Source organism: Eleginops maclovinus, chromosome 13, assembly GCF_036324505.1.
Source record: "Eleginops maclovinus isolate JMC-PN-2008 ecotype Puerto Natales chromosome 13, JC_Emac_rtc_rv5, whole genome shotgun sequence".
Lineage (NCBI taxonomy): Eukaryota > Metazoa > Chordata > Actinopteri > Perciformes > Eleginopidae > Eleginops > Eleginops maclovinus.
In genome coordinates, this window is record NC_086361.1 from 3,948,455 (window position 1) to 3,960,975 (window position 12,521).

Sequence of the window (12,521 nt, forward strand, 5' to 3'; positions counted from 1 at the left end):
CAATCTTTTAACAAATTGCCCCTCCCCTTTCTATTGTTACCTAAAGGGATAAAAGACAGATTTGATCAAAAACATTTAAAATTAATGACAAAATGATCACAAGGGCAACATCCTGAGACTGAAAAAGGCCCCAAACACACCCATCACAGGACGTCCCCGCCCAAATCTTATCACAACAGAAGCCATTGACGACTCAAAGAGCATCTTGTTGGTGGCACGAGCAAAACTGATTTAAAAAAAGAAATGGTATTGAACTTTGTTTCTTATGCAAAAGGCCCCTAACAATGGACGTACGGCAGCCTGAACGAAATGCTGAAAGATCCTCCGTTCGAGCCCAGCATGCCAGAGGAAGTGACAGCGCCGTCTCCAGCGTCTGACCCTGACACCGTCGTGAGCCACGACCTGGGCTGCAGCTGTGACGATGAGGTCACTAAAACCATTCCTGACTTTCAGCTCTATGTTTAACTGTGAAGCACACCAACAATTCCTTAAACCTCTTCAGTATAAATCAATATTTGTGTAAGGGTCATAAAAACATAAAAACAAGCTGACATAGGCTGACATGTAGAAGATGCCTTCATGTATGTTTTTCTGTTCCAGAATAAAGTGGAGGAGACGATTGAAGCCTTCAGTCCTGCACCTGATGGGATGTACAGTTACAGTAGGTTTCCTCACACTTCAGTCTCTTTTCAGGTGTGAATAGTTGTTTGCTAGTGCTGCAATAAGCACCCTATTTTCTCATACTAAAGGTTTTGTTTGGGGAGTATCTTTGAGAGTTCTTTACAGATTGGAATGCTCCCTAAGGCACAGTTGTGTATTTAATATATTGGACTACATTAATAACATTTATTGGAGAACAGTACACTGATGAGGAAAATATTGTTCAATTTATTCCAAGTTTGGTAGTAGTGAGGCCACTTAACATATGTAAGTACCTACCAATGTGAAGTATGTATTACATTCTAGTAATCAGTTTGAGGGGAGTAACTAGTTACATGTACCGTAACAGTAATCCAATAACAGTTTGAATGTAATTACTGGACTATTATGAGAAACTATGTATTTAAATGACAGTCACTCAAAATGCATCTGAATATATAATTTACTGCTCAACGTAGAATGTGACATTCATATTGTTGCACTATGAGTAAATGAAGAGTTCATTTCCTTAATTAAGAGATCATTTACTCATTGTATTTAAAAGGATCATTCTAAATGTGTAACCTGTTACATTTAAAAAGTAACCTTCTCCACACTATAACCTATAGTAATTGTTTTCCTTATTGTACCCCCAACGGCCCCTCTCTCTGTTGTAAAGCGTCCTTGGGTTTCTTGAAAGGCGCTATATAAATCAAAGTGATTATTATTTAGTACACCTTGTATTTCAGTACTGAGCAAAAACTACAAAACTGAAGCACCATTTCCTTATATCACAGCAGTGACGTGCGGTGAGGGGAGGCAGGTGAGGCCGTGCCTCATAAATGTAATGATCATATTTATCCAGTTGTTGGATTATAAAGTTATTTTCCTTTTAATTTCACCAGTTTTACATTATTTTGATCCAAATCGCTGAATTTTCATATTCACGTTCAAACACTGAGAACGGCTGCTCGGTGAGGCACCAACCTGCTGACATGCTATACAGTGAGACTGTAACTGCTGTCTGTCTGTATGTCGCTATTAAAATGTTCAAACACTCTGGCTATATTAACTCATTTCCATACTTTAGCTGGTGTATATAATATACAGTGTTTTTTGTCAACTGTATGTCTGTAACGTGTCTCTTGTGCTGAGCAAAACCGCTGCGAAGAGAGACTAGGTGAGGCACGCAGTTCTCCTACCTCATGGCAGTGGGTGCTAGTGAGTCCAGTGATTCTTCGTGCGCTGCAGAATAAGTGACAGCGAGCTAAAATTTACAGTTAAGTCAAGTGCAGTCGTTTGCTTATTTTTTCGTCTCGCCTGACCCTACTTTAGAATGGAGGATTGCATATCCAAACTAAAATGTATGTGTAAGATGCTCTAAGGTTCAAATCTGATTGTGATGACGTCAGTGCCTCACCAGCCATGAACTTCATTAGGCTGCAAAAGCATAGAGGCCTTTGAGAATTCACCAGTAAACTGCAGCTTTGAAAATATAAATAGGAAATTAACTAACATTTATTTAGCTTTAAACTTAATTCATACTTATGTATAAAGCAAAGTTTATTATCTGGGTTTATTTTTCTTCAAAAACAAAGTTTTTCAGCATCCTGTCAGGGAGCCATACACCAGTTTTTGCTTGATGTCAGGATTATAAGTAATCCAAAAAGACTGGGATAGGTTATCAATCTGTGTGTGTTTCAAGTCTCAAGAAGCTGATTTAGATGGTGCATCAAAAGTAAAATAAGAACTAAAATGCAACTTGGAGCACAGGTATTTCAAAAAGCCCACAAAGTTCTGTTATTACACCGGAATGTTTCTCTGAACAGTGAGGTGTTTCCTTCAGCTCCTGACTCCTGCTCTTAAACCAGGTGTCAGGCTGTAAAAATGTGACGCACGCCATGTTAATGACAGCTTACATGTTGGTGTTTATAATGAGAGCCAGTGTATGTGTGTGTGTGTGTGTGTGTGTAGGGGCAGAACACGACGGAGGTGCAGGAACATCAAAACATAAACACAAAGGTGTGCAACAACATCAGAAACACACCGACTCTGTCTGTGACCGTGAACACACGTGTTTGTCAGATGTTTACAGGAACATGCTGCAGGTTTACAAGCTGCAGCTGCTCACATGTGAGACACACACAGGCAGTCTGCAGGGGCCTGGCTTAGGAACCCTGATGGTCATTGGTTCAAGGAACAAACAGAAAAAGATAATATATGGTGTGTACTAGTAGCTAGAGAGTTACTGATTCACCTCCAGCAGCCTGCTGAGGTATCCCTAGTTTGGGAATTCAATTTGGGTCTCATCAATGCATGTGTGTTTGTTTTGGGCCTAATATGTGTGTATTTAAACTGTACCTGTATGACAACAAACTGCTTGTGGAGTAAAACGTTTATGTTGAAAGTGTTAGCTGCAGACCACTATAACCAATTGTTTATACAACCCCTTTTTGTGCATCACTCCTGAACTGATTGAGATGAATAGACGCTTGTTTAATGGACAAAGGAAGATCCTGAGGAGATTTGAAAAATAAAAGCTTTTGCTAATTCGGTCAAATTGATGACAAAATGAAATAACATTTTATTTATAAATTTGCATCTTAAAAAAATAATGACTGAGGCAACATCTCGCAAACCCACACAACTAGACAGCAGCACTTGACATGAATAAATACAAGACATTTCCAAACACAAGCCACACAATATCCTGATCCAAATTAAAAATAAACCAAGGAAATTGCTCCTACAACGTACACAGAAACACACAGGAAAAGGAACTATATCTCGGTCTTGCTCTTTTTATGCTTGTACGTTTGCGTTTATACAACTCAGTGTTGCAGAATGCATTTTCTACTCTAATCTCATTACACTGAAAGATTTTAAACTAAAGGAGCAGCAGAGCTACACCAAACTAAATGTATGAAAACCAAATAGGTGAGATATATTTGTCATAATCCTCTCCCGTTTTTGTCTGTCAGGAGGACATGACTCCCATCCCGGAGGTCTCCGCCGGGGCTCAGTGTATCCGAGTGGACCCCAGAGTGTCAGCTGATCACAGTCAGAGCTGCACCGCCTACAGCCAGAACAACCAGCTCACTTACGGACCCCTCTTCCCTCCAGGTAATCCTGCAGGAGAGGAGCATACATTTGTTATGATTCCATATTAGGCTAATGAGACCAATAGTATGCAAGATAATAAAAGATAAGACCTGCATACTCGATCATTGCTACACCTTTCTTTATGTTATTTATTGCATTCAATTATATATGCTACACTTTTGTTTACAGGAAAAGCAAATTGATGCATCACCTGTTTATCTGTTTTAATGTTGTGGAGAAATTAGTGTTATTATTTTCTATCGATGTGAAGTTTCGCTCGATGATCAGTAAACATTTGTTCTTGAATATGTATAAATGACCAATTAGATCAGGCTGTTATTCTGAAATACCAACAGATTAACAGTAATAGTATTATAATTTGATGCAATGTTTACACAGACAACTGTATTTACATTTTGAAGGACATTGTTTTCATGAGGCTATAGCGCAGCAAAAATGCAATTTACCCCGGTGATTCCGCTCAAACGCTATCATTTCACAGCCTCTCTGTAATGTTTGCATTATGACAGTATTTGTTTCCTCATGTGAAGAGCATGTGTTTTGGGGATTTTGTTCACAGAGCTGGCATCTTCTCCAGAGTCAAGATATGACGCTTCGCTCATCACCAACATGGTCCCCATGTACCCTGCATTCAAGAGTGAGTCGCATTCCAAAAAACAAGGGTCATCTGTCTGTCTGTCCCGTCTGTCTAATAATCTTTTCTTTTTTTAATTCTTTCTAAGATGAAGCAGCTGAAATAACAAGTTGTCAACGAAAGAAATAAAATATTCAGATTTGGAATGTGATCAACATGACATTTATCGCTGCAGATACTACCAGGTAGTGGTCAAATATCAGGAACATCCAACAATAAAACTAACCCCTTAAGAGAGAAACTTTGAGTTAAGAGTCACCAATCCACATTACCAGTGAGATTCCTAAGTTCCACCATAAGTGCTATAATATAATCAGTGAGTTGGTCTTACTACAAGCTACAACCTTAACAGTCTTAGAAAGTCATCCGCAGTGCTTCTGTCCAATCATAAGAGTTACTGCCTCAAGGTTTCAAGGTTTGAAGGTTTTATTGGTCATATGCACAGCAGATACAACGTATATGTTGGCAATGAAAATCTTATATCCCATGCTCCTCCAACAACTCAACATACATGGTGGCAAATAAGATAAATAAAATAGTGCAAAAAGAGAGAAGAAATTTACAATAACAACAATAAAGATTTAAGGATGTGAAATATATACATATGTGGAATACATTGAGAGTATTTAAACACTTTACACTGTTGAATGAGGAGGTATGGACAGATGCATATATTACGTATAACAGATGTATATGGCAGATATGTATAATATATAGATATGTGTACTATAAACAGATATGTATGGCAGATGTGTATAATAAATATATATATATGTATGTGTGTACTATAAAAAGATGTGAGTAGACATTCACAGAGCTCAGGAGTTCAGCAGTCTTATAGCCTGTGGTATAAAACTGTCTCTGAGTCTGGTGGTCTTGGTCCGGATGCTGCGGTACCGTCTGCCAGACGGCAGCAGACAGAATAGATTGTTGCTGGGGTGATTGGGGTCCTTTAATATCCTACCGGCCTTCTTCCTACACCGCTGGGTGTAGAGGTCCTCCATGGATGGCAGCTCCGTCCTGGTGATGTGCTGAGCAGTTTTCTCATCGTTCAGCTGCGTGTGATTACCAGTTTAACAAGAGCCTTATCTCTTCCTGTAAATCAGAGACATCCATTCGTTTCCCTTGAGACAAAGAGACATGAGCGTGGTGATGTCAGGTCTGAGCGAGCTCCGCCTGACACCCTTTGTCTCTGCAGAGAGAGAGAGGACTTATCAGGACAAACACAGCCTCTCTGAATCGCTGTCTCATACAGATAGACATAACCGTCATTGTCGTCAGTTCTGGGAACGCAGTGCGTGTCTGGAGAATTTACAGTTTTGCATTATTGATGCTGGAACATAAGGTATATAGATTGATTACATCAGGATAAGGGAGGACACACACAGTGTGTGGACAGTGCTTAGTTCAACAAGGAACACACACTGCCCGGCCAAACAAAAGGTCACAAGCCTGTGGGGGCAGTGCTATGATCTGGGGTTGCTGTAGTTGGTCTGGTCTAGGTTCAGCAACGTGCCCAAAGAATGAGGTCAGCTGACTACCTGAATATACTGAATGACCAGGTTATTCCATCAATGGATGTTTTTCAACATGTATGACTGTTGTAGCAATTCACTAGTAAACTAGTTGCGCGTATATGACAACTAGTAAGTATGTTTGTTGTACTAGTGCGAAGAAAACCACAACTAGTCGGCTGAAAATATCAACTAGTTTAAGAAAAAGCCATACATGTTGAATCAAAATCCAACACGCTGCATACAGATGGTCACTAGTGCAACGAAAAGCCAAACTAGTTGCAGGAAAGGCCTTACATGTAAAGAAAATGTGTAACATGTACGGTCAAAGTCCAACATGTTCTTAAAAGAACCTGACTAGTGAGAAAAAATACCTTCCACTAGTTAACTAGTAAGAAAAACATCTGTACTAGTGACACCTCTAAGGCTTCACTAGTTAACTAGTGAGATAAAGTGTGTGTCACTAGTTAACTACTAAGGCATAAACAATTGCACTAGTGTATGTAGTGGACATTGGACCTTACTAGTTAACTAGTGCACACTTTTAGTCTCACAAGTTAACTAGTAAGACATAAAAATGCGTCAACTAGTTAACTAGCGAAACTTTTGCATCCACTAGTTAACGTGTACGCTGCAACATGCATCCACTAGTTAACGTGTACGCTGCAACATGCATCCACTAGTTAATGTGTACGCTGCAACATGCATCCACTAGTTAACGTGTACGCTGCAACATGCATCCACTAGTTAATGTGTACGCTGCAACATGCATCCACTAGTTAATGTGTACGCTGCAACATGCATCCACTAGTTAATGTGTACGCAGCAACATGCATCCACTAGTTAATGTGTACGCTGCAACATGCATTCACTAGTTAACGTGTACGCTGCAACATGCATCCACTAGTTAACGTGTACGCTGCAACATGCATTCACTAGTTAACGTGTACGCTGCAACATGCATCCACTAGTTAACGTGTACGCTGCAACATGCATCCACTAGTTAACGTGTACGCTGCAACATGCATCCACTAGTTAACGTGTACGCTGCAACATGCATCCACTAGTTAACGTGTACGCTGCAACATGCATTCACTAGTTAACGTGTACGCTGCAACATGCATCCACTAGTTAATGTGTACGCTGCAACATGCATCCACTAGTTAACGTGTACGCTGCAACATGCATCCACTAGTTAACGTGTACGCTGCAACATGCATCCACTAGTTAATGTGTACGCTGCAACATGCATCCACTAGTTAACGTGTACGCTGCAACATGCATCCACTAGTTAACGTGTACGCTGCAACATGCATCCACTAGTTAACGTGTACGCTGCAACATGCATCCACTAGTTAATGTGTACGCTGCAACATGCATCCACTAGTTAATGTGTACGCTGCAACATGCATCCACTAGTTAACGTGTGCGCTGCAACATGCATTCACTAGTTAACTAGTGGCACTTCATATGTCCTACACGTTAACTAGTGTGCACTTGTGTGCTTGTATGATTTTGGGTGTTACTAGTTAACTAGTGCAGAAAAATGTATGCCACTAGTTAACTAGTTCGCCAATTTTCTGCTTCTTTCTTGTAACTAGTTAACATGTCAGAGTTTTTGCAGCACACTAGTTAACTAGTAAGACTTTTAGCGTCACTAGTACGGTCAGAGGGCCACTAGATCGTCAAAAAACTTATACGTTGGGACTTTAGTGCTACTAGTGCAGCTCCTGGCGTCACTTGTAAGGCTTGTGTAGGAACTAGTCGCGCAAAAGTCCCACTAGTTGATGAAAAATAATGACTAGTAAAATGTTTTGTTCAACTACAAAGTGCCAAACTAGTGTGACCAAATATCAAACAAGTTCTGTCAAAGAGCCAACTAGTGTAGGCAACTGCCGTCTGATATCAAGGATATGGAATAAATACTCAAACGGCTTGCCATAGAGACTATCATAAGATTGCTTTGTGTTGCAGCACCTAATCCTATTTTTCTTCTGTCTGCAGGGATGTGGAGTTACCTGCAGGGGACGCTGCTGAGGCGTTACGCAGAGGAAAACAACGGCATCAACGTTCAAGCTGGACCCATATTTGACAACGACTACGACGGCCTGCGAGACACCACAGAGAAGATAAAAGAGTAAGAACTCTGACCAGGACAGTGTCACACTGACAGGCCCTGTAAAGTTCTACTGGTCCTGTATGAGAAACACATCATAAAGTGAAGCTGAAAGGGTTATTATTGATCTTGTAAGAAGCTGTTGGTAGCTTTCACATGCATGAAGGATACAAAATACCAAATAAAAGCAAATCAAATAATAGAATATATCCAATTTCAAATCTGGAAAAGACTACAGCAACACTTCATTTGAGTCTACTGGATGTATGACAACAATGCAACCTATAAGTATAACCATTAACACTTGTTTAAAAATCATTAGCATTTAATTATAAAATATTATGAACATCATTATTATTATTATTATTATTATTATTATTATTATTATTATTATTATTGTTATTATTGTTATTATTATTATTATTATTATTGTTGTTATTGTTATTATTATTATTGTTATTATTATTGTTATTATTATTGTTATTATTATTATTGTTATTATTATTATTGTTATTATTGTTATTATTATTATTATTATTATTATTATTGTTATTATTATTATCATTATTATTATTATTATTATTATTGTTATTATTATTATTGTTATTATTATTATTATTATTATTATTGTTATTATTATTATTATTATTATTATTATTATTATTGTTATTATTATTATTAGAGGACAAAGTGTTGAAATTACATGATTACATTTTCCTCCTAATGTAACTTTCTAATGTTTTAATTGGTTAATATGGCTGCAGTTTAGCTGCTAAGCTAACCCAGGAACATTTACTTTTTTATGTGAATGTTGATTAATGCTCTTGTCTTTCCCCAATCAACAAATAAGCAAACAAACATTTATATTACCAAACCCCATGGTCGCTGTACAGTCTGTGTAACTCTCTCTTCTGTCCAGGTTCTCGGGCGAAGCCCCGTCCGTCCCCACCCACTTCTACACGGTGGTGACCAGCTGCCAGGAGCTGAACCAGACTGTGGAGGAGTGTGATGGGGATCTGAGGGTCTTCTCCTTCCAGCTGCCCCACCGACAGGACAACACCGAGGCGTGCAATGTGAGTGCAAATCCAACAGGAGGCAGCACTGACCCACTGCAGCTGCATGATGAGTTCAGATCAGTCAGAGATAAAAACACACTGAGTTTGATCTGTCATTTTAGGAAAGTAACGGATTACCTTTACTCAATTACTGTGTCTAAGTACAAATGAACCATTTCATCCATCAGTAAATGATCACAAAAATAATCCAAAATCTCTTGATAACTGATTTAGGGTCTTGAATTTGATCCGGAAGGGATCATATGTTGTTACATACAGTAATCAATATCTACACTTTCCTATAATAATAATAATAATAATAATAATAACACATTTTATTTCTAAGCACACTTTTAATTTGAGTAAACAAAACTCAAAGTGCTACAGAGTAAAATGGTTGAAAAAAAAACATATATATATACAGTGGGGCAAAAAAGTATTTAGTCAGCCACCAATTGTGCAAGTTCTCCCATTTAAAAAGATGAGAGAGGCCTGTAATTTTTATCATAGGTAAACCTCAACTATGAGAGACAAAATGAGAAAAAAAATCCAGGAAATCACATTGTAGGATTTTTAAAGAATTTATTTCAAATGATTGTGGAAAATAAGTATTTGGTCAATAACAAAAGTTCATCTCAATACTTTGTTGTATACCCTTTGTTGGCAATGACAGAGGTCAAACGTTTTCTGTAAGTCTTCACAAGGTTTTCACACTGTTGCTGGTATTTTGGCCCATTCCTCCATGCAGATCTCCTCTAAAGCAGTGATGTTTTGGGGCTGTCGCTGGGCAACACGGACTTTCAACTCCCTCCAAAGATTTTCTATGGGGTTGAAATCTGGAGACTGGCTAGGCCACTCCAGGACCTTGAAATGCTTCTTACGAAGCCACTCCTTCGTTGCCCTGGCGGTGTGTTTGGGATCATTGTCATGCTGAAAGACCCAGCCACGCTTCATCTTCAGTGCCCTTGCTGATGGAAGGAGGTTTTCACTCAAAATCTCACGATACATGGCCCCATTCATTCTTTCCTTCCACGGATCAGTCGTCCTGGTCCCTTTGCAGAAAAACAGCCCCAAAGCATGATGTTTCCACCCCCATGCTTCACAGTAGGTATGGTGTTCTTTGGATGCAACTCTGCATTCTTTCTCCTCCAAACACGACGAGTTGAGTTTTTACCAAAAAGTTCTATTTTGGTTTCATCTGACCATATGACATTCTCCGAATCCTCTTCTGGATCATCCAAATGCCCTCTAGCAAACTTCAGACGGGCCTGGACATGTACTGGCTTAAGCAGGGGGACACGTCTGGAACTGCAGGATTTAAGTCCCTGGCGGCGTAGCGTGTTACTGATGGTAGCCTCTGTTACTTTGGTCCCAGCTCTCTGCAGGTCATTCACTAGGTCCCCCCGTGTGGTTCTGGGATTGTTGCTCACCGTTCTTGTGATCATTTTGACCCCACGGGGTGAGATCTTGCGTGGAGCCCCAGATCGAGGGAGATTAGCAGTGGTCTTGTATGTCTTCCATTTTCTAATAATTGCTCCCACAGTTGATTTCTTCACACCAAGCTGCTTACCTATTGCAGATTCAGTTTTCCCAGCCTGGTGAAGGTCTACAATTTTGTCTCTGGTCTCCTTTGACAGCTCTTTGGTCTAAGCCATAGTGGAGTTTGGAGTATGACTGTTTGAGGTTGTGGACAGGTGTCTTTTATACTGATAACGAGTTCAAAAAGGTGCCATTAATACAGGTAACGAGTGGAGGACAGAGGAGCCTCTTAAAGAAGTTACAGGTCTGTGAGAGCCAGAAATCTTGCTTGTTTGTAGGTGACCAAATACTTATTTTACCGAGGAATTTACCAATGAATTCATTAAAAATCCTACAATGTGATTTTCTGGATTGTTTCCCCCATTCTGTCTCTCATAGTTGAAGTGTACCTATGATGAAAATTACAGGCCTCTCTCGTCTTTTTAAATGGGAGAACTTGCACAATTGGTGGCTGACTAAATACTTTTTTGCCCCACTGTATATATATATAATAAAGTAAACAACAGAATAAAAACAGTGACGACGTTTAGGATGGCATGGCAACAAGTGGGGGTTTTAAAGATCTAGTAAAAGGCTTTTCTAAAAAGATGCGTTTTTAAGCCTTTTTTAAAAAGCATCCAGTCTGTGGTGTCCTCAGCTGGTTTGGGAGGGCTTGGGGGTTCCACACTAGTAAGAGGGACTTTATAATGGTGAACATCTTTATTTACAGTAAACATGATACTTTTGGGGTATGGTCATTCTGCCAGTCAAAGGAGATATTTGAAGGTTTGACTTTAAGGTCTTTGTCATTTTATTGGCATCTTCCAAATCTATGGATGTTCAAGAAAATACATCTGATTAATACATGATAAAAATATTTCTGAGTTGCAGTCTGGGGTTATTTCAGTCAGACAACTCCCGTTAGAAATGTTTATTAACAGCAGCGTAGTTTTAGTTTGGCATCCAGGCCCCGGCCTCATCACTCCACTGCAAATATTTTTAACATCGCTGATCTCTGTTGCGCTGAAGCTCTGACCTCTGGTGCAATGGGGGTCTTTCTCAGAGAAATATTCCCAGTTACACTATGAAATTTCATTGTGACGCAAGCGGAGTAATAACGTAGTTAAGTCACTTCTAATGATCCGAGGAATGATGACTATCCCCACAGCCTACAGTTGGATGTTGGGGTGCAGGTGGGGCAGAAGAGCAGCAGAAGGTACAGTAGCAGGGCAGAGAGAGAGATGGGAATGTCTATTTTACCCTGATTTTACTTTTGATGCTGACTGATAAGGAGGAATGGTGTTTCTGTCAGTCCCACTCTTGAGTCCTAACTGCCTGTTCCTGCACTGTAACTTTGGTGAGCATAAATGGGATTGTTATTTTTGTATAGTGACTTTTCCCATTCCCACATTTTCTGTTATTATGACTGATATGGAATACAGTATGTGAACCTGGCCTGCAAAACATTTGAACGTTAATTTAAACTGACACAGGCAGACTGAACCTTGACTGTTATTGAGCAATGTCTAAGGCAGTGAGTCATGGCTGTCCTACAGTAAGTTGCAGATCTCTCCCGATTCCAAAACTGAACAAGGAAACGGAAACGTGTCTTTGTATTTTTTAACATTTGTGGGAAATTTTTGCCAACAGTGACTCATATCTGATTGTGGCAGCCAGGGGTGGTTAGAGCGCCGGCTGCTGGGGTGAGGGGAGTGGCTCGGCCGGAGACCAGACAGCTGATCGGAATCAGGTAATCAGGCAGTTAAGATAAAGCATGTTGGTAACCTGGTTCTGGGCTGTCTTGCAGTAGGCTGGGTCCTGGGAAGACGACACACCCCGTCCTGGCCTTGCCCGTCCTGGAAGTACCGCGGAGCTTTCTTCTGTTTGCACGTTTCGGACGAAATAAACGCTATTGTTTTTGC

General features: G+C 39.8%; 1 protein-coding gene across 1 annotated transcript; it reads left to right on the forward strand.

Moving 5' to 3' along the window:
• The first annotated feature begins 285 nt into the window (after positions 1–285).
• On the forward strand, positions 286–12,267 carry LOC134875194 (ectonucleotide pyrophosphatase/phosphodiesterase family member 2-like). Its single transcript, XM_063899658.1, has 7 exons — positions 286–426; positions 601–661; positions 3,621–3,762; positions 4,322–4,399; positions 7,915–8,047; positions 8,946–9,099; positions 12,250–12,267. The coding sequence occupies exons 1-7, from the start codon at positions 422–424 to the stop codon at positions 12,250–12,252; spliced, it is 576 nt and encodes a 191-aa protein (XP_063755728.1). The 5' UTR covers positions 286–421; the 3' UTR covers positions 12,253–12,267.
• The last annotated feature ends 254 nt before the right edge of the window (positions 12,268–12,521 follow it).